The sequence below is a fragment of the Bolinopsis microptera genome, chromosome 6 (assembly GCF_026151205.1).
Source record: "Bolinopsis microptera isolate Bmic1 chromosome 6, MBARI_Bmic_1.0, whole genome shotgun sequence".
In the NCBI taxonomy this organism is placed as follows: domain Eukaryota; kingdom Metazoa; phylum Ctenophora; class Tentaculata; order Lobata; family Bolinopsidae; genus Bolinopsis; species Bolinopsis microptera.
In genome coordinates this window covers 11,066,649-11,090,117 of record NC_087077.1, presented here as the reverse complement: position 1 = coordinate 11,090,117, position 23,469 = coordinate 11,066,649, and the positions used below count along the sequence as shown (strand labels likewise).

Sequence of the window (23,469 nt, the reverse complement as noted above, 5' to 3'; positions counted from 1 at the left end):
AATGTAGCATTCCAGAACTTCAAGAAGGTCTGGTGCCAGAGTAAGATCCCCCTACAGAAGAAGCTGAAGGTCTTTGAGGCCCAAGTAGTATCTATCCTCATGTATAACTCTAGTTGCTGGGGAATGCCTAAATCGTACTGGGACAAACTAGATGCATGTCACCGTAACCACCTCAGAAAGATCATGAATGTCAGCTGGCCACGCAGTATGATGTCCAAAGATACCCTCTACAAACAGAGTAACTCTACCCCTATGTCTGAGCGTGCTGAGTTATCTAGGTGGAAGATGCTAGGACAAATACTGAGGAGCGATGAAAGATCACCAGCTCAAGCTGCGCTGTGTTTTAGTGTCGAGATGTGTAGTCTAGTGAAGTTGGTAGACTCGGGCTCACAGACGTAACCTCCTACAGCACCTGAAGGTTGACCTCTGGAAGCGTTTCATCTTGCTGGAGTCGTATGATGATATTCTCCATTTGAGAGAACTTGCTAGTGACCGTGGTTATTGAAGTAAATTGTTTAACTTTATACTTGAGTACAAGTCAATTTGATTATTGGGACATATAATTTTACAAAGGATCACGTTTCGGTTTTAAATTATTTTAGGATTGTTGACATTTGTAAGATTGACATGTTTGACAACAACAATTTAAATTTTAAGGTATTTAGCATGCAATTTAACAAAGATTTCATTTTTATTAACATTGACCAATTAATCGGGCTGGGTGAATTACGTGCTCCATCGCTTTGAAAAAAGTGCGGATGCTCATTGGATGTTAGAGCGCACGTGACCAGCATTCACGTTTAGAACCACTCACAGCCGCGCAATTATTTACGTGCACTGCAACTACCAATTGGAAAAAAGTGACGTATACGCCACAAGAGCCGCGCGCTGAGTTTGATTGTAAAATCTGATTATTTGAAATTGTAAAATCGCATAAACGCGCTTACTTGCGCGTTTTTGAGGATTCAATTACGCCAGGCTATGTTTGTAAACATGGTCAGGTTTGGAGGACTTTGCCGCTTCGACGCGCCGCGCAAACTAGCATTCTTGCTTCGCATCGAATCGTCGATCGTTGCTCTGCTTCGCAGAGCAACGATTTCGTTGACATACGTTGCATGCCACTTTTCGCGCGCGAAGCGCGCGCCGCCGAAGGCGGAAAAAATATATATTATCTCTGATATTGGGATACGAAACATGTATCAACGATTTCGATGGATTGACACCGTCAATCAAGGTTAGGTGAACATACATGCGGATAATTACACAAACATTCGTTTGTTATGGGTTTATAACTTATTAAAACCCAAAAATATAAGTTTCAAGTTGGACTCGTCGACGGTCTAATATTTGAAAGTTGGAACATATACTTTATTGTAAGATGATTGTATAAAAAATTCAAACAGTGAAATTTGAGTTTATTATTATTAACTTTTTGTTTGATTATAGGACACAGGAGGAGGGATGATGATTAATCACTTTATTGCTCTAACCAGAGCCCTCTCGCTTCACGCTTGCAGTAGCGCGCGATTGCAGCATGCGTATACACATGGCTATTAAAACTCAAACAAATCTCTGATTTAATCTTTTTCTCAATTTTATGCCTCCTATTTCAGGTACATTCGGTCACTGCCCATTTTCCCATATGTTAGACAATGAATCGTTTAGACTTAGAATAGGTCTTTTTGCATGCAAAAGGCCTCGTACACAGTCAAGAAATGCACATATACATATCAACACGTTCATACCTAACAAAATTTACACATTTAATTCTCCATGCACCCCACACATCAACTACAATTATCATAATCATATGTTTCTCTTCTATTCTCTCATCATGACTTACCTTCTCCCAATTCTTCTCTCCACGACTAGGTCCATGAACACCGTATTCCCCCTAGATTCTAATATTCATTCCTCTCTACTCCTTGACAGCCCACGTTATCTTATACCATTTCTTGCTTGCTCCCACATCAAACTTTTCTTTGTAATTATCTCCTCATGGTTTATAAGAAATGTTCTTCTCCCTGGTAAGATGAATAGAGTCAAGTATTCCAGCCGCCTCAGGCGTCTAGTATCTTTATTCATTCTTTGGGTTTTCTCTCTTAACTTTCTTTTGATAACTCTTGTTAATCCTTCTATGCTTAATCCAGGTCCCAACTCCCTATCTGTACTCTACCAAAATGTCCAAGGTCTTATTCCTTTCAGTAACCTAAGCTCCTCCCATCCCCTTCTTGATGGTAATAAGATTTCCGAACTTCAATCCTTTGCTAACATAGAGCAGCCTGACATAATTGCCCTAAATGAGACTTGGCTCAAAAAATCTATTTCTAGCAACGAAATCTTTCCTTCTTCTCAATATGAAATCTTCCGCAATGACCGCACGAGAAAGACTCATCCTCAAGATCCTAATAACCCTAAAAAGTTTAGGGAAAATGGAGGTGGTGTTCTTTTGGCTGTTCGGTCTGATCTCGATGCCACTACAACCCGACTACCAGTTAGCCTAGGTGCAGAAATGCTTGCCGTTAAAATTGCTTTTCCTAACAAAGAGAGTATTGTAATCTGTACTTGTTATAGAGTAGGAACTCTTGGGTTACCTAATCATGATGTCATAGTTAGTTATATTCGCAAGCTAGTTTCCAAAAAGAATCCCCCTAAAATCTATGTTATTGGTGATTTTAATCTCCCCCATACAGACTGACTATCTTCATCCAGTACCGTACCTATTGAGCAATCCTTCATAGATTCTTTCAGTGATCTTTCTCTCTCCCAGTTGATCACATCACCCACCCATAAAAGTGGTAATACATTAGACATTCTTCTCAGTAATTATGATAACACAATCGATAACTTGAATGTCTGTGATCCTCATTCCGTGTGCAAATCTGATCATTTTCCTGTCACTTTTTCAATTAAAAGCTCCTTTTCCCGCAAGAAAACTCCTAAACGTAAAATCTATAATTATAAGAAAGCAAACTGGGACATGATTAATCGTGAATTATGCTCGATTAATTGGCAAGTCCTAGAATGCCTAGATCCTGATTCGTCTTGGAAGTTAGTTAAAGACTGCATTATGGATTTAGTTGATATACATATTCCTAAAGTAACTATTAAATCAGAGTTTCAACCCCCGTGGTTCGATAGTGAACTTTTTTCTTCATGCCGTAAAAAAGATAGACTCAGAGCTAAATTTAAAATTTCTGGTTCTATTTCTGATGAGTTAAAGTTTGTTACTAGCCGTAAAGATTTTAAGAGGCTTTCATCAGCCAAAATAAGAGACAATCTTTTCAATAGTGATGATCCAGCGCTTATAACTAAGAAGTTTTGGTCACATGTTAAGTATAAATCTAACTCTTGCCGTATTCCTAATTGTGTTAGTTATTCTGGACAGCTTCGGTTCAAACCCAAAGCTCAAGCTGAACTTTTCAATTCTTTCTTTTATAACCAGTTTTCGGATCCTTCACTTTATGACACTGACATATCCTATGTCAATGATGTTGATTTTGATATTGACTTCGATCATCGGGATGTTCGTAAGCTTCTTTCAAATATTAATTCAAATAAAGCCCAGGGACCAGATGGCATACACGGTAAAATTCTCAAAAATTGTTCCGTAGGTTTAGCTTACCCTCTAACATGTATTTTTCGTGGATCTTACAACAGCGGCTACATTCCACAAGAATGGAAACTTGCAAATGTTGTCCCAATATTTAAGAAAGGTAAGAAAAGTGAGGTTGAAAACTATAGACCAATATCCCTTACTTGTTTAGTCATGAAAGTTTTTGAGCGCATTGTTAAACGTAAACTGCTTTCTTTGACAAGTACCCTTCTTGATCCCAGGCAGCATGGTTTTCTAGAGCACAAGTCATGCACAACCAATATGGTTGACTTTTGTGATAGCCTGGCATTGTCTCTTAACGAAAACATTATCAATCATGTTGTGTATTTTGATTTTGCTAAGGCATTTGATTCTGTAAATCATGATATCCTTCTTCATAAGCTAAAGACCTTATATAACATTGATGGTACACTTCTCAAATTTCTTACCAATTACCTTCAAGGCCGTTACCAAAGAGTGGTTATTGGTAATGAGATGTCATCTACCCTCTCAGTTAATTCTGGTGTCCCCCAGGGCTCTATTCTTGGTCCCTTACTTTTTGTATTGTTTATCAATGATATTCCTCTTGGCCTTTCGGATAATACTGATATTGTTTTGTATGCCGATGATACAAAAATCTGGCGTAAAATACATTCATCTTCTGATAATACTAATTTACAAATGGATATAGACTATCTCTCTGACTGGGCACTAAGAAACAAAATGCGATTCCATCCAGCAAAATGTAAAGTGCTTATTGTTTCAGGAAAACCATCTTTATCTCCTCCATTCGCATATAATCTTGATGGCTCTCCTCTTGTGTATGTAGAGTTAGAAAAAGATCTTGGAGTCGATGTTACTCCTAAGTTAAGTTGGAATAGTCAGTGCGACAGAATTTATACTAAGGCCTGCCAACAACTTGGTATGGTCAGAAGAGATGGCCATATTGTCATTGATCAGAAACGTCGCCGGGCGCTTTACCTCTCCCTGGTTCGTAGCCAATTCGAGAATTGTTCCATAATCTGGCGCCCTTGTAATAAATCACTTAGTGATAAATTAGAAAGTCTCCAAAAGAGAGCTATTAAATGGATTCTGTCTGAAGAGGGCCGCAGTTATCCACCTGAGCAATATGTCAAAAAGTGCAAGCTTGTCGACATTCTCCCTTTGTCTCAAAAGTTTGACTTGAATGATCTTATTTTTTTCCACAAAGTTCTTAACAATTTAATTCCTGTATCGCTGCCTCACTATCTCTCTCTATATCAGGGCACTTCTCGACTAAGGCGTTGCCACCTCGACAGTCTGTCTATTGTGTCATCAATTTTACCTAAGTTAAGTCAGAATTCACACACCACATGTACCTCAAATAGCCCACTGGCAAAATCATTTTTCTACAGAACCCATATACTGTGGAATGGACTCCCTTTACAGGTAAGACAGATTGTGTCTACTAGTCTTTTCAAAGCTGAGGTCACTAAGAATCTCTGAGGTACTTGAAAGCTGTGACTCATATTCTGTAAAAGGCATAAACCACACCTTTGCTCACGAATTACAAGTGCAAAACTCACTAATATTTCAAAATCTTGATGGCAACAAATCAAACTTTGACTCGCTGGCAATTGAAATAGCTAGATTTACTAACAAATTCTCTGTAATTGGTCTCGCTGAAACAAATGTTGGCCCTGAATTGAAAAACTTGTACGAACTCACAGGCTATGAGAGCTTCTATCAAGATACCTTTGACTCGAAAGTAAAAGGCTCAGGAGTAGCTCTATATGTCCTTAACTCCTTTAATGCTGTTAAAAATAACAACCTGTCACAAGTAACAGAAAATCTAGAAACCCTCTTTGTAACCATAGGAAGTATAGGAAATTCTACTTCTATAGGAGTAATATACCGCCCTCCAAGTGGCAATGCTGAGCAAGCTCTCCAAGAATTGTCGTCAATCCTTGATAAAGCACCAAAACATACACAAATTGCAGGTGATTTTAACATTAATCTCCATGGTAAACACAGTAACATTATTGCACAGTATGAAGACGTCCTATTCAGTAGAGGCTTCTTCCCATTGATATCATTAGCAACTCATGAAAAGCCTGGATGTAATGCCTCATGCATCGACAACATCATTACAAATGACCTAGACTCTGTTACTGCCTCTGGAGTCATAACTGATCACATATCTCACCACCTCCCTATATTTAATATATCTGACTGGGAAATTAGCAAGACCAAAAATACTCATAAGCACACTCAATATTATGACTATTGTAAGTCAAACACTGATAAATTTGCTGAAGTCTTGGGTAATAAACTAGATAATGAACCAATTATAGATTTTACCAACTTTCATGATATCTTTAAAAACAGCATTGACGAAACCTGCAAACTAGCTGTACCCAAAACCACTAAGCGCACTATCCAGAACAACCCCTGGATTACTGGCGGGATTATAGCCTCAGTAAACCACTGCCATGGACTGTATGATGACTGGGCGAAAGTCAGGAAAGTTAAGTGTAAACAAGGCGAAACTGACACAAAAGGGGGCACATGCCTGTGTTCTATCTGCTGTAATAAAAGAAACCATTATGATGACTACAAAGAATATAGAAAGGCTCTAAAAAAGGTTCGTAAAATGGCTGTATCTGAATATTATTCTGACAAGTTTCTTGAAACTCAGGGAAACTCCAAGAAAACCTGGGAACTTATAAATAAAATTCGTGGCAAACAGAAACGTGAGATCAGACCTATATTTACCATAGACAATGAAAAGATAACTAATCGCAGAGTTATAGCGAATGAATTCAATAAGTATTTTGTATCCCTAGCATCTAACCTTAATGCAGCCTACACAGAACTAGGAGAAATACAAATTAATCAGCTTCCAAGTTTCTGTGACCTCTTACCTAAATCGAATACAGCTAATATATATCTACATGACTGCTCACCTGAAGAGGTGGCTAAGATCATATCGGAACTAAAGAATGGCAAGGCTAGTGATATACCAGTACATATAGTAAAGGCAGTATCAGGCAAAATTAGTCCACTACTATCGGTATTGTATAACGAATGTATGCAACAGGGAGTTTTTCCAGACGACCTAAAAGTAGGTAAAATAAGTCCAATATATAAGAAAGAAAATGCTGAGCTTCTTGAAAATTACAGGCCTATCTCAACCTTAGCGATATTTGGTAAAATACTTGAGAAAATTATATTCTCCAGGCTTTACAGTTTCTTCCAGTCGCAAGGATTATTATATGAAAATCAATATGGCTTCAGAAAAAATCATTCGACAAGCCATGCACTTAACTTCTCTGTCGACTACATTGAAAAATCACTAAGAGATAAAAATCATGTACTAGGCATCTTCATTGATTTAAGTAAAGCTTTTGATACAATCTGTCATGATAAACTGCTTAAAAAACTGAATGATTATGGAATTCGAGGGACTGCAAATAAATTAATAGCCAGTTACCTCTCTAATAGGCAGCAATATGTTTCAGTACTTGGAGAAGAATCCGAAAAACTGTCTGTAATATTTGGTGTGCCTCAGGGGTCAGTATTAGGTCCCTTGCTTTTCATTATCTACATCAATGAAATATATAGAGTATCAGACCTAGGTAAGTTTATACTTTTTGCCGATGACACCAACATATTTGTTGTAGATAAATGTATAAAAACACTTTACTGCAAAGCTAACAAAATTCTTAAACTTGTTCATCAATATATGAAGAGTAACTTGCTGCATATCAACACAAAGAAATGTTGTTATATCCACTTTAAGCCGAACTGTAGAAATGAACCAGATTCAAACACTAATGAATTAGAACTGACACTGAATAATATAATAATTAAAAAGGTAGAGGAAACTAAGTTTCTTGGAGTCATTATTGACCAAAAACTGAACTGGGATGCTCACTTGAGAGCGTTAAATCGTAAATTGAAATGTGAGATTGGTAGACTATGTGGAATCAGACGCTGTGTACCTAAAACACTCTATAAGGACCTGTACCACACCCTTTTTGAATCACACCTATGTTATGGAATATCTGTTTGGGGAGGTGTATCAAATAATAAACTAGAAGCCATATTTAAAACACAAAAGAAATGCATAAGAATTCTCTTTGGTGATAATGATGCGTACTTCAATAAGTTCAAAACATGTGCCAGAGTAAGGCCTATCACTAGGGATAAGACCGGTAAAGTTATCAAGCAGATGTTAGGCAAAGATTTCTTTGAACTAGAACACAGTAAACCAATCTGTAACGAGTATAACTTCCTGACTGTCCACAATCTTCATAAGTTGCACTGTTTACTGGAAATGTTTAAAATTAATAAGTTCCAATCACCAGTCTCAATGTTCTCTTTATTCAACAGGTCACCAAGACGAGACAACTACTTCATCCCACCCACTCCGTCCTCACTATTCATCTACCAATCAACCAGTATTTGGAATCACTGCCGTAAGTCAACGAGTGAAATAGACTTCTCCACTCCTATCAGTATATTCAAGAATAATCTTAAGAAAGCTTTGTTAGAACTACAATCTAAATATGACAGACAACTATGGTGCAGTTACAACTTTGATGCAAATGAATTATCATTGAAATAGGTTAATTAACTAAACTTAATCATATGAGTAAACCACGGTGTTATTGCAAAGAACCATGACAAGGGTATCAGACCTATATATTAATCTAAGAGACGAAACAAAACGAATCATCATACAACAAATTTTAAAATCCTGCGGCACAGGATCCTGTTGTTTTCCTACTCTGCCTCTCCCAAACCCCTCTCCTTCCCCTTTCTTCAGGTTTATTCTTCAATTTTTTAAATTAGATAGCAGATATATTTTCTTTCGAATTAGTAATGGCATTATACATTATTTGGTATCGTATGTATGTTGTGTTTAGTGTTTGCTAACTAGGTATGTGCTGTATATTTTGAAGAATTTTGAGGCTCACGACGTCTCGTCCCATGGGTTGAGTTGTAAGCTGAGTATATGTTCAAATCGCCTTACTTCGTATGGTGAAACATCGACAGGTTTGCCTTGACCTTTCGGACGAGTGTTTGCCCACCGGGGATCAAAAAATATGATCACCATGAACATTACTTTGACACGTGAACTTATCAAACGACTGTAATGATTCCATTAAATTTTCTTAGTATATTTAGCTAGTTTATAGTAGATACACACGATCACAGAATAGAAGAGCACAATTGGGCTCTTTGTTCTGCGACCGTGTTTCCTCGGTGGGCCGACAGGTTTTTGTTGTGTAGTAGTGCTGGGGAAAAAACACGCTTTAAATATCAATGAATGTAAATATTGTTAATTGACATTAGTGCCACAGTTTATGTGGTAAAAACAAATTTATGGTCAAACATTATATATCGTAGAAGGGCATGATTTACCCACATCACTAAGCATCTGGATGGATAATTAGCACACAAGGATAAACTGACCTTTAAACATGACCACCAGCTATACCACGTAATCATAGCTCCAAAATAAATAAATTGCTCTACATAGAAACATCTGGCCTGATCTTATCACATTGTGGTCCCCTGGGGTTCGGTAAAGCCCTTACAGGCAACTGGGTCCTTTTACCAGCCACAATAAAACTAGTCATGCCAGTACTGTCATAAACTGTAACCAACTATTTAAAAATAAGATATCTTTTGCTAGAATTTTACATTTTAAGCCATAGAGCAATCTTCTCAATTTTAAAATTTTAAAAATAACATTTTACCCTAACTATGATGTGGTGGCATTTCATACTTAACTAAAATTCAACTTTGAAAGTCAATAGATTATTAGTCACAATGAAATTATAGTTTAAGACATCCATTTTGCATTGTGTTTCCAATATTAGAATTTATGATATGTATTGATTGAATAATTGGTAATAAATTTAACTTTTGTTTTATTAAAAAACTTTTGTTTTATTAAGCATCTATGGAAATGTTTATTGGATAGTGAAACAACAGTCTAGCCTAGTCTCTTTGCTCCCCATATTATTATTATTTTTGTTTTATTAATTTTTTTTTTATCTACCTTCCTATACTTTCAACATCATATCACACTTCACCCGCACACCTTCTCACACATTAATGACCATTTCAGACCTGTATCTAATGTATCTGGAATTTGACGTATTGAAATACCAATTTTGACTCTATATCCACAGTTATTCACCATGGATTTGTTTGTTCTTAAATAGTTTTTCATAAATTTTTGGATTTAGATTAATTCGATGTAATGGGTCCAAGTTACTGCGGACATAGTTCACTATGTGTTTACCGTGTTTGGGTGCCCATCATATTTTACAGATGGGGGCGATATTTTGAACGATTCTATTTTATATTCATCTATTGCTGTACTCTGTAAAATTTGAAAAGTATTTAATAAAAAAATGTGAAATCACTCTACACTTGACTGTCACGTAACTTTTTCAACCCGTTCTCTAGCTGGTCCTGAACGACTATTCGAAACCCTAACCCTCTCAATTCTCATCTGATCCCAACCCTATATACTAACCCTAACCCAATCCTTAACAAAAGCATATGCTGAAACCCTAACCCTAACGAGAAATTAGACTTACTTCCTTATACGTTCATATCACGTGATCGAGACAGTTTTTCGCCAATATCTCGTCAAGGGAGCATTTTAACCCTATGTCATGAGGAGTGATTCGGAATCAGCGTCCGAAAATACATCGATTGAAGCAGGTTTCAACTGTTGGGGGCCCTTTTAGAACAATCTCGAAGATTGACTGTAGAGTGATTTAATTTAGCACGCTCGCAGGAGGAGCAAAGTGCAGAGAAACTGCCACAAACTGCTACAAACTGCTACTAACTGGCACTAACTGCTACAAACTGGCACTGACTGCTACAAACTGCTAGGATGATGATTAATCACTCTACACTCGACTGTCACGTGACTTTTTAAACACGTTCTCTTGGTGGCCCTGAATGACTATTCGAAATAATAGCCCTCTAATCTGATCCCAACCCTAACCCTAACACAATTTCTAACAAAAGTATATGCTGAAACCCTAACCCTATCGAGAAATTAGACTAACTTCCTTATATGGTCATATCACGTGATCGAGACAGTTTTTCGCCAATATCTCGCTAGGGGAGTATTTTAACCCTATGTCATGGGGGGTGATTCGGAATCAGCGTCCGAAAATACATCGATTGAAGTTGGTCTCAACTGTCGGGGGCCCTTTTAGAACAATCTCGAAGATCGACTGTAGAGTGATTTAGCACGCTCGAAACTGCTACAAACTGCTGCAAGTTAGTGCCAGTTTGTAGCAGTTAGTGGCAGTTAGTGGCAGTTAGTGCCAGTTTGTAGCAGTTAGTAGCAGTTTGTAGCAGTTTGTAGCAGTTTCTTTGCACTTTGCTCCTCCTGTGAGGAGGGCTAAAATTCGAATATGTCCTATCATTATATACCCAGGAAACCTTACCGTTAGGGGCCTAACTTTGGAAGTAAAAGAGATAGAAACGTCTGGTTTTCAACAAAATGTTCCCCAGGAGGAAAATTCAAAACGCTGTAGATTTTGAATTATTGCGAAAAGTCATATTTTAGTCATATTTTATAATACTGCGCAGCTTTAACTTTGCAGATTGTTGTTCTCTGATTGGCTGAATCGTATCACGTGGTACGCGGTACAATTGCATTCTTGGAATATTTGAAGCGTGCAAATGCAATGAACTAGCGAGCGCGCGCAGATTTCAACAAGCTGTGAAAAGGCGATCACCCTGTAGTAATATCGCTAGCCGGTAAGGTCTGCTGGGTAGTGTATAGGACCTATTCAAAATTTTCGTTGTATCAAAGTTTTCTTGTAGGTTTATAACCTACCAGGACGCGCGCCTAGTTGGAACAAATATTTTACGAGTATCACCCGTTAACTAGAACTCCTCTTCAAAAAATTTCCTAAATCTCTTTTTATATTTAGATGGTTTTCGGTTTATCAAAGCTTGATTGACGATGTCAACCCTTCCAGATTGTTGCTCTGTAAAGCAACGATCTAGTCAGGATCGTTGCGAACAGGATTCTTGCTTCGATGCGAAGCAAGAATGCTAGTTTGCGCGGCGCTTGCGTCGAAGTCCTTCAAATCAAAGCTTTCTTTATAAATTAAAATTTGAGTACCTCAATCGTGTCTTGTGCCATTCTGAGTGACTATGTCATATGTAAGATGTTCATTCAAGAAAAATTCAGTAAAAACAGTGAAATTTGGGTCACGGAGAGTTGAAATTAGAATATGTCCTACAAGTAGGACGTATTCTAAATGTTCATTGCATCAAAGTTCACTGCAGATATACTGCTTCTAGTACCTTGATGGCGACTTGTGTCACTCTCACCGACCTCACTGATTCGTCACTGGTCAAAATTTCAGTCAAAACCGCGAAATTTTGGTCAAGGGGACAGCAGAAAAGCTCCTCTTCAAAAATCTTCCAAAATCTCTTTTTATATTCTGATGATTTTCGGTTTATCAAAACTTTCTTTGAGAATAGAACTTTGAGTACCTCAATCGTGTCTTGTGCCATCCTGAGTGACCCTGTAAGATGGTCATTCAAGAAAAATTCAGTCAAAACATTGAAATTTGGGTCGTGAAGAGCTGAAATTCGAATAGGTCCTACTGGTAGGACATATTCAAAATGTTTGTTATATCAGTGGTGTAACGTTGCCTGTTGGGGCCCCCGCTGAAAAAGCCCCCCCCCTGTTGGTGCCCCCTCCCCTTTTGGCGCTCCTCCCTAAAATTGAACAAATTAGATAATTTTAGAGGGTACACCGGTAAAATCTCTAAAAAAGTGTGTTTCTAGAGAAAAACGCACAGTTTTGCTAGTACCGTAGGTAAGTTTTTCGAAATTGTCCCACATTCAAATGACGATTTGGCGCCCACCCCTCCCCCCCCCCCCCCCCCGCACAGCGGGGTCGGCGGGGCCCTTCGTTACGCCACTGCGTTGCATCCAAGTTTTCTCCGGATATACTGCTTCCAGTACCTTGATGGCGAACTGTGTCACTCTCACAGACCTCACTGATTGGTCACTGGTCAAAATTTCAGTCAAAACTGTGAAATTTTGGTCAAGGGGACGGCAGAAAAGCTCCTCTTCAAAATCTCCTAAAATCTCTTTTTATATTTTGATGATTTTCGGTTTATCAAAGCTTTATTTGGGAATGGAACTTTGAATACTTCAATCGTGTCTTGTGCCATCCTGAGTGACCCTGTAAGATAGTCAAAACAGTGAAATTTGGGTTATGGAGAACTGAAATTCGAATATGTACTACCGGTAGGACATATTCAAAATGTTCATTGCATCAAAGTTCTCTCCGGATATACTGCTTCCAGTACCTTGATGGCAACTTGACTCTCATCGACCTCACTGATTGGTCACTGGTCAAAATTTGAATCAAAACCGCAAAAAGGGGACAGCAGAAAAGCTCCTCTTCAAACATTTTCCAAAATCTCTTTTTGCCACTCTTATGGGGACTTGGCTACATGGGTTACAAGTCTCCCAGCTTATACTATTGTAGTTCTTAAAGCTAACATTCCGATAGTTTTCCTTTGTGTAGTTGTCACTGTTCATTGTTCATAATTGAACTTATGATATAATTCCTTTCTAGGTGAATTGGTGGATGACTTGACCGACCAGATTTAGACTGAATCTGTTTCTGCGTGTGATAACAAAGAGGCCGATATCATGACTCACAATGAAGCTCGGGCAGGTTGGCTGAAGGAAGGTGCTATAGCATTGAGTGGTGAGTTTTCAATTGCATTAGCCCTGGGAAATAATATCTATATATCGCTCAGTTGGGATTAAGATTATTTTTGGAATTTGAAGCTTGGATATGTATCCCTTTAGCATTGTGCACTAATTAATATCCAACAAAACCTCTCTTAGTTGGTGTTCTATATGGAACTACAAGTGTCATGGTTGGACACCCTCTGGATACCATCAAGACGAAGATGCAAGCTCAAAAAGGCTTTGAGAATACCAATATGTTTCGGACTTGTTTGAAAACACTAAGAACACAAGGAATATTGGGACTTTACAGGTAAGATACCGTTTTATTGTTTGACTTATTTGATGTTACATTCAAGAAGTTCCAAGAAAAGTAGTTATTGTTCTTCTCTTAGTCATATATTTAAAAGTAACGTTATTTAAAGTAACTCTAGAGAAAGTTTAAATATTAATCATTTCAGGGGATGTGTTCCACCTATGATGGGTTCAGGAATCTACAGGTCTGTTCAATTTTCTGCGTTTGAGGCTGTGTATACCTTCTGTGACAAATACCCAACTTTAAAGAAGGAAATACCCGGAACTTTCGGTCTCCAAGTGTAAGATATTTTTGATGGTAATATTTCTACAATTACGAATAATGTGACACATCAACTTATATCAGTTCTATAATGCAACATGGTATGATGTTATTATTAATGATAGGTAAGTAAGTGGACGGTAATCTTATCCTACGTTATACAACATTGTATAAAATAGTACAACATTGTATAATTTAATCACCATATATCCAGGAGGGTTATACTAGCAGGAGCTTGTGGTTCCACCGCCAGAGCAATAATCGAATCTCCTCTCGAGCTTGCCAAGGTTTGTTAATATATTTCCGGTTTATAAGTTTATAGTTCATCTATCTTTTGGTCTCCAGCGCAGTGATCAAATTTTAGTGTGAAATTAAATCATTCTTTCGTAATTAAATTCTATTGTTACTTTGAATAAGCTGCAAAATGTGCTAATAGCTTATGTCCGATGAATTGCAGCTATTAAATTCGGATCTTTCATAAACTATTAGTGAAATGTATGAATGTTGTTTCAGATAAGACGACAAACAGGACAGACCTATAAACTGAGTGGTGTATACAAGGTAAGATTATTTTTTAAATGCTCATAGGCCCCTGAACGTTAGAGTAATGGTTGCAGTGGTTAATGTTAATTGTTAACAGAGAACAGGAGTGAAGTTATTACTCATTCCTCAACAATTTTACTCCACTTCAAATGTGAATGGTAAAGCCAATAAAACGTATTCTCATAGTCCACTACTAAATCTAGTAATCAAGATGAACGCTCTAGACAGTCTATGTCTTTACACTCTTACATTTGCCGTTCTTCGTTTTACAAAACAGTGTGATAGTGTTTGGATCCAGTGTTTGTGTCCGAACACTGTCAATAAAATCTCTTTCTAACTGTACGTTAGTATACACACCATACAGGTTTAGCTGAGCACACCCGTAGCTAAAACTAACAATTCCCATCACCGTCGAAATACCTGAGGAATAGCTGTTTTTACTGCAGTTATTTAGAGATTTTAATAATTTACTTAAAGAAATGTGTTAGTATCTCAAGTAGTGTTATGTCACATTGTTTGGCATTTTTACGCTATTGGGACATAATTAGACCATAGAGTACAGAGTCTGTCATTATCTTTTAAAAATTACACGCACTAAGTATTCAGTAATTCAGTATTCAGTAATTCAGAGTAAACTGCTGGTTTAGAGTTTACCTTGATCGTCCTTGTATACAAGTGGTCCCCCGCTATCACCCCTACACGCGTCAACACTACCCGTTGTATCTCCTGAACATAGGGCCACTGTTGGTATTACTGTCTTTCAACTTGAACAAAAACATTGATCTTGGTCTTTGAAGAGTTTCACACAATTTGGGAGTTTTTTAATGTAATTGACTGTTAATGCTACAAACTTACTTTCCTAATTTCGTTTTACTATTATACCAGATACCTGCGCACAAATGTTCGTTAAAGAGGAACCCAAACATAATAGGTCCACACAGTTCTATAGGCAGCCAATTCAAACTCGCTTTCTGTAAAACACTCGGGATAACCCCACCGCTTTTTGTTGTGTCTCCAAACCCGCTCACCGTCACCTGGTGTAGATACCTACATTACACATTTTACTTCCTGTACTGACTGAAATATTACTAGATATCTAACAAACTGGTTTGTAGCGTGTTTCTGAACCCTGCTAGATCTAAAATATCTATAGCTGTATCGTCATGCAACTCTTTAATTCAATATAAATCTGTGTTAACAATCTCATTGTGAACCATATAGTAGTACACAAGTGTGAATAAGCTAAGTATGCAAATTGGTTGTTTAACAACTGTATCAAGCTTTTAATTATATGCTAGGTTGATAAATATATAAGTAATAATACAGCAAAAACAAAAATAATGTAAATACTTTTTTGTAAAGTTAAGATAAGCAGTGTGAACAAGTTAAGAAATACTTTACATTTCGGTTTGGTGGAAGTTGGAAGTCTGCCCGTGGTAGGCAGGCAGGATGTACGTAAGGATTAAGAACCAGCGGTGTATCCAGTTTTAAGATAGCAATGTCATGGCGCAATGCTGTGTTTCCTCTAACATAGTCCTGCATAGTTTTCTATCAGTAAATAACAGTATTGTATTATGGGCAATATTAATTAGTTAGCCTACCATATAATGTAATTATCAAAATTGTTCCTTTGATTTGTTATAACTTTGAGTGGTTGGAGAAGTAGTTCCTACCTTGTGGATGTAGATATATTCTACAGAAGCTGTTTGAGGATCGTCAATTCTTGTGTAAAACTCGTGTGAGCCATAATAAACCTCTATTTCTGAAGAGGGACTTCGGTATTTTCACAGTTTCGATACAAGTGTATCACAAAAAGGTTGTTCCGCAACAAAAAAACTATTAGTTTTTTGCGACAAGTTCGGTTGACTATTGACATTGAGTGAAAAATACAAACATTTCAATCTTAACATAACGATTATATTAATCTCTCGATAAATGTACTAGATACCGTTGTTCTTGAGCCATATCAGTTAAACATGACGTAGCCGAAATAACATGAAAATGTAAATATAAATCCCTTAAATGTTAATTTAATTTAAATTTACACATAAATGACATATTTTCAGCACATAAATTACACATATTTTCAGCTATTTGCACATATAAATTACACAAATCACCTGTTAGCCAATAGCACTGTTTCCATTTATCATCCGGACTACTCTTTTGTGCTTTACAAGGCACATTCGGCCAACTTGGATAATGTAAACAGTGGGCTGCTGTTAAGATATGCTCTGAGTCAATAATCGTTCCTCCGCAATTGAAAAATTTACTTTTCGACTTCGTCGTTAATGTGACCTGCAAAATTGCATTTAGCTGCACACACCGCGTTGTAACATTAATAGAACTAGTCTATAATACAGTAATAGTCTAGGAAGCGTCTTGTTTCTCGTGAAATACAAAGTAAGAGATTGGAGATTTTGCTACAGTTCTACTTCGGTACTGCTGGGATACTATCACAGTAATGCCGCAGATCGGATAAGAATTTTACAGATTGTTGCTATAATTAATATTAATTATAGCAAAGTTTTTGAAACGCACGTTATGACTTATATTATAGCAAAGCTTGTGATTCATTGTTAGACTCACTTGCCAAGGAAACTCTCCGGGCGATGCATCTTGTCCTCCAATAACTTTAGAGAGTAGAGAGGGAGCCATGCACCCACAGGATGACTTACAAATACCTGTTGTTATTGTCACGTGATTTAAAGAGGGTTAAGCCTATGTGTTTAGTACTCAAGTATACACATTATATACTCAAATACATGTTGTAAAATACATTTTGCGCTTCTGGTTAATCTGCAGAAATTGTATAAATATCTCGAAACATAGAATAGAAACATGTAGAATGGAACGTGTTCCTTCCTTGTGTATGTACACAGTGTATACTGTGTACATCACATGTATACTGTACATTGTACATGTAACACAACATGTACATGTAACACAACATAGTCTCTACAAAGAACTCACAGCTCCAAACTATCTACTAACCACTAAGACCAGGATCTGAGCACTTCACTACAACTCTGTCATGGCACACCACCCTCTCCCCCTCGCACTGGTCCAGGTTGTTCTCTTTACCCTCGCATTTAAAGTCGTATCCTATAGTCTCCACTATCTCTTCTCCTTCCGATGTCATGTCTTTTCTCACCGCATCTCCTGGCAAGATTGTGTGCTTTTAATTGTTGAAAGTCTAATAACAGAATTGGTTATTTCACCACAAAATGTACATTTGAGTGGCACTATCAATGTGGCACTGTGGCAATGTGGCACTGTCATTGTCCCTCTCATGCTTAGCAGTTAGCATATTACACAATTCATAACAATACGACTCATAAATAATGTTCCTATCCGGATATTACATGCATGATTATTTAACAAAAACACTCAAACAGTGAATTTCGTATGCATGTTTTCTCTCTGATATTACCTGTAGTGTAGTAAGCGTCCATGATAGATCTACAAATAACAGCAGCAGTAGTTCTCACGTCACTCAATTCTCTGTTGCTGCAGAAAACAGTGTCTTCGGGCTCTCCGCACTCTGAAAAAAAAGTCACGGCTATAATAGTGACGTGACGTAAAAGTTGAAGTGACGTGACGTGAAATAATACTATCGTCACATTAAAATTTGTGAAATTTGAATGTTAACTTATGCCATTATGACTGTCAAGTAATACTCAACAAACTTTTCGGCCTCCTCAGAATAAGAAGTGAGAACGGAAAATGAAAATTATAAAATTACTCGCACCCTCCATTTTCATTATGATAATCCGTACAACACTGCCATCCATGGGGTTCTGGCCATCTGCAATCATAAGTTTAGGGACATAATGCACGTCCCCTTCTGTAACGGAACTGAGAACTGATAACAACAACCAAAACATGGTGAAAAGTTCTGTTGTGGGTGTTCGTGGTGCTGTTTTGACTAGTTTGACACTAATACCTGAGTTACTGAACAGTTTGTTTACAGTAGTTGGGTAAATGGGTGCAGCACAACCCTCAGGTATCAGCTGTTATAGCTTTGCTCACCAAATTTAAGATGGTAGAAATTGTAGTAATGCCACTTAGTGTAGAGTTTTGTCGACAAAATTCATTAAATTATCGACAAATTCATTCAATTCATCTACCACACCTTAATTCAATAATTAATATTCCTCCAAAGATAACTGCTGTGTTTCTCTAAATTCAATCAGTATCATGATAATTGTTATAAATATGTTACATTCTATTATTCCCAGGGGTTTTCAGTGACGTGGATAAGAACTCTAGGTCTGATGGGGATGTACTTCATCTTCATTGACTCCTTCAGACGGAACCTCCCTCATCTCTTCTCTTCTCCCATTCTTGGACCGTTCTTACTTTCTGGTCAGTATCATTGTTAATTAAATAATTTATCAGATGATGGGCTCACACAGTTAACAAACAAATTCTGTCACATTATATCATAGTCAACTAAAGTGCACACAGATTATATTAGGACGCAGTGAAACTGTCAGACTACGGTGTATGGGACTTGCCACCCCATGGCAACATTAAAATATATTGACTCTGTTACATCGTTTCCTGTTAATAAAAAACTCCGTTACAAATTGAACTGGGATCAAAATATTTACTTAGGTAATCGTGCAATTTCGCCTTTTCAAACACACCAACATATAGTGAAAGTCGTGTACAATGACGCTTTAGTTTATATGGTTTAACCCAGTATTTAACAAGTTATAATCATTATTTCAGGAACTGCAGCTACGTTATCTTGGTGGATCATTTGGCCGATTGAAAACATGAAGAGTCAAGTTCAAGGAAACTTCGGGAAGTACGTATACAGTTTCTCAATTTGGAGTGTTTGATATGACTCAGATTAATTATGAGATATGAACAATAATTGATCGTCTAAAATAAGTAATCGCTCCTAACCACCATTAAATATATTAGCTGCATAGATTTAGGAATGTAAGAATGTTTTAATACTTCTCACTATGCTGACGTGGCATTTGTGAAATGTTTGTGTTAAAGTGGATATATAATATTATTGAAAATCACGTACTCGTTTTAAAGACCCGAGGGCCACCCTTAAGGGCTTTGAAACCGGTTTATTTTAGTCCTAACTTAGTTAGTCGTGTGAGATCCGTCTGTTTTCTAGGAACAAGATTGTTGAATGTTCAGTGTGAGGTGGCGTATAATTAACGGTGGCTCAATTTAGTTAAGTCTAATAATCAACACTCGAAAAAACAAGAAATTCAAGAAAACAAGAAATTCAAGAAAACAGGAAATTTAAGAAAACAAGAAATTTCTCGTACCACCTCCAGGATATCTATTAACTATTTGTTGAACATTTCAGTCTGAGCCACGAAAATGTCGTGCTATGAGTAATACAATTAAATAAATTAGATTATACGGATATAATATATACAATCAAATAATGGATATAACGATATAACCAGCTAATTTCCACTAATTTCAGAGATCAGCCGTTGAAGACCCGACTAGCAATGACTTTCAGAGAGAAGGGAGTGACAGGTCTCTACAGAGGTATTGGACCCGGGACAATTAGGAGTTTCCTTGCTAATGGCGTTAGTATGATCATGATGAGTAACGCTCAGAAACTCGTCACTAAGTTAGGACTTAGGGATTAATATCGAATGATTAATATTAAATAATTTAAGCATGGTATTTTCTAATGAATAAATAATTTTTTATAGAGTTATAGGACTACAGAACTGTTATTGTAATATTGTTTATTGAACTAGGAGTATAAAATTATTATTATATATTGTATGTGTATATAATATATTGTATATCGTGTAAGAAGAATTCTTTTAATATTGCTTGAAGAATCGTTATGTTTAAATCAATTTCACCGGAAAATTTTAAAATTTTGAGGGTTTTGAATGATTGTTTGTCGTTTGATAAAAATTTCCAGATTTTCAGTTATTCAAGATTAAAGTTATCAGTAATTCAGTTAAGTAGTTAACTTGTTGTTCAATTATAATTTTAATAGTCAGTTTCAGTCATAACTGTTATGTGCACAACCTGTTTGTATTTATTTAGATCTCTAGTTAAACTACAAGTGAACATCTTATAGTTTGGTCTCTATTCAATGCCAGATATTGTGAATTAGTGGCAGTTGATTAAAGCTCCCTTTATTTCGTGTTTCAATGTTTAATTTAGTGTGTGTATATTTTAAGCTGCTCTAAGCTATGTATGTTTTTAAAGATTCTATGTTAATCGTATATTTAAACTATTACTTTCTTCTGACAGAAAAGTGCTTTCGTGCGTTATGACTCGTTAAAAAACAATGCCTAAATTTCCGAGTAAAATTTTCTACATTATTTTCTAGAGAGCACGTTTCCTTGATTTGTGTAGTGGATTTGTAGTGGATTTCACAGGTGTAGTGGATTTGTGTTCCGGGGTAGGTGGAACATGTTTTGGTGGTTAAATAGGTAGTACGTGACCCAAATGATCATAAAAACTGAGTTTCGACATCTTTTCATATCTCAGTGTCTATAAAAGTATAAATACGAGCAGTTTATTGAGACTTCTGACTACTAGTGTCGTAGATTCTACAATTATAAATATTGTAACGTACGTTCGGCGCGCAAAATCCACTACAAAATCCACTACAAAATTCAGGGAAACGTCTTCTGGAGAATGGAAGGAGCGTCGCCATATGCAGAATTTGTGATACTCTTCGCGCGAAATTCACATGCGGGTTTACACGGCTGTTCAGAACGTCGATTTCTGCGATTCTAATTAGATAGGATTCCCCTTGATTCACGATGTCAATCCTTCGCAGCTCGGTGAGGCACAGTGGTGCATCTCGCCGATCTACCGAGAAGAATTATTTGATGCGCGGCGCGACCCAGTAATGCATCGCGCTACAAGGATTCCCCTATAGGATATATATATGGCGCGTCCGACACATCTCGGATTTTGTCAATCCTATAAACGCCGATCCAGTCCCCCCAGGATACCTCCGATGATTTCCTATCGCCGAGCGGCGATAGGATGTGCAATTTCCGAGAGGCGATAGGATTTGCTCTCGGAGCCGATAGGAAATTAAAAACCTATCGGATCCGAGCGCTAATCCTAGCGGCGATAGGATTTGTAAGTTCCGATACGAGAGTCGATAGGATTTGCTCTCGGACCCGATAGGAAATGTAAAACCTATCGTATCCGGGCGCAAATCCGAGAGGTGATATTATTTTCTAGTGTTCTCATATATCATTCGTACGTGCGCGTTTCTGTCGTACTCCAAACTAAACAATACTTCTTTTTAATATTAGAGGTTTATCGCGGCAGACAAACATTACACTTCTTGAAGTTTTCATTCTTTAAACCGTATCTGTCATATGTCTTCAAGGTCCGATAATTCTGCAATAAAAATCATGAGCGATTGGTAATGTTATTTAAGGATTACAGGTCCCTCACCGATCCATTTGTTCCCAGGAAACCCTACCGGCTGGGGTATATCTCCAAAAGTAAAATAGATAGAACCTTCCGGTTTTCAACAAAATGTCCGTCTCGTAAATTTAAAGGAGCCTCCCCAGGAGGACAATTGGGGACAATTTAGATTCTGAATTAAACCAAAAAGTTTGATTTTTGGCTAAATTAAAGATTGCAGCTTTTAAACTTTGCAAAGTCATGTCGTTGTCATGACTACTAAACTAAATGCAGCGTGTGAAAGGTAAACTCGATGTGACGCGCGACGCCCAACGTGCTGTTGAAAATCTATAACCTCTAGCAAGCCCAGCAGGCGGTAAGGTTTTCTGGGTAGGCGAGAGAGCTAAGAGTTCATAGTTCAGCTGCAAAAGAAAGCAGAAGGAAGGGGGGGGGGGAAGTGGAAAGGGGGGGGGGGGGGGGGGGAGTTGCAGGGAGGTAGGGGGATGTTTTGCGATATAAGACTTATAATTTCGGCGGAAAATGTATGAAGTTTTAAAAGTCGATTTTGAGGACGAAGATCGCGTTTTTACCTACCTATCCAGGAGTCCCCTTTCTTGTTGGCGAAATTCTCTACTTTCTTTTGATATTTTAAAATTGAAATTTGACTTGATTGGTGGAGAGTTATGGTTTGTCAAAGTGAACGTTTTAAAATGAGAGCGCAAATTCTTTTATACGCGCGTAGGTTCGGCCGGCGAGAGAGCTAAGAGTTCATAGTTCAGCTGCAAAAGAAAGCAGAAGGAAGGGGGGGGGGGGAAGTGGAAAGGGGGGGGGGGGGGGAGTTGCAGGGAGGTAGGGGGATGTTTTGCGATATAAGACTTATAATTTCGGCGGAAAATGTATGAAGTTTTAAAAGTCGATTTTGAGGACGAAGATCGCGTTTTTACCTACCTATCCAGGAGTCCCCTTTCTTGTTGGCGAAATTCTCTACTTTCTTTTGATATTTTAAAATTGAAATTTGACTTGATTGGTGGAGAGTTATGGTTTGTCAAAGTGAACGTTTTAAAATGAGAGCGCAAATTCTTTTATACGCGCGTAGGTTCGGCCCAGGAAACCCTACCGGCTGGGGTATATCTCCAAAAGTAAAATAGATAGAACCTTCCGGTTTTCAACAAAATGTCCGTCTCGTAAATTTAAAGGAGCCTCCCCAGGAGGACAATTGGGGACAATTTAGATTCTGAATTAAACCAAAAAGTTTGATTTTTGGCTAAATTAAAGATTGCAGCTTTTAAACTTTGCAAAGTCATGTCGTTGTCATGACTACTAAACTAAATGCAGCGTGTGAAAGGTAAACTCGATGTGACGCGCGACGCCCAACGTGCTGTTGAAAATCTATAACCTCTAGCAAGCCCAGCAGGCGGTAAGGTTTTCTGGGTAGGCGAGAGAGCTAAGAGTTCATAGTTCAGCTGCAAAAGAAAGCAGAAGGAAGGGGGGGGGGGGGGGGAAGGGGAAAGGGGGGGGGGGGGGGGAGTTGCAGGGAGGTAGGGGGATGTTTTGCGATATAAGACTTATAATTTCGGCGGAAAATGTATGAAGTTTTAAAAGTCGATTTTGAGGACGAAGATCG

The 23,469-nt window shown here is 37.7% G+C and overlaps 3 protein-coding genes across 3 annotated transcripts in view; 1 reads left to right on the top strand and 2 right to left on the bottom strand.

Moving 5' to 3' along the window:
- The window catches only part of LOC134817388 (uncharacterized), a 99,124-nt gene that overhangs the window by 24,839 nt on the left and 50,816 nt on the right, over nucleotides 1–23,469 (bottom strand). The gene's annotated exons all lie outside the window — the stretch shown is intronic.
- LOC134817204 (mitochondrial ornithine transporter 1-like) lies at nucleotides 11,309–20,741 on the top strand. Its single transcript, XM_063826343.1, has 9 exons — nucleotides 11,309–11,377; nucleotides 13,224–13,358; nucleotides 13,502–13,655; nucleotides 13,804–13,938; nucleotides 14,134–14,206; nucleotides 14,433–14,480; nucleotides 18,704–18,830; nucleotides 19,200–19,278; nucleotides 19,927–20,741. The coding sequence occupies exons 2-9, from the start codon at nucleotides 13,301–13,303 to the stop codon at nucleotides 20,096–20,098; spliced, it is 846 nt and encodes a 281-aa protein (XP_063682413.1). The 5' UTR covers nucleotides 11,309–11,377; nucleotides 13,224–13,300; the 3' UTR covers nucleotides 20,099–20,741.
- Nucleotides 14,424–18,357, bottom strand: LOC134817203 (transmembrane protease serine 9-like). The gene is made up of 10 exons (XM_063826342.1): nucleotides 18,214–18,357; nucleotides 17,896–18,006; nucleotides 17,457–17,624; nucleotides 17,052–17,146; nucleotides 16,583–16,760; nucleotides 16,136–16,224; nucleotides 15,864–15,998; nucleotides 15,352–15,496; nucleotides 15,117–15,188; nucleotides 14,424–14,882 (listed from the first exon to the last, which is right to left on the bottom strand). The coding sequence occupies exons 1-10, from the start codon at nucleotides 18,347–18,349 to the stop codon at nucleotides 14,692–14,694; spliced, it is 1,320 nt and encodes a 439-aa protein (XP_063682412.1). The 5' UTR covers nucleotides 18,350–18,357; the 3' UTR covers nucleotides 14,424–14,691.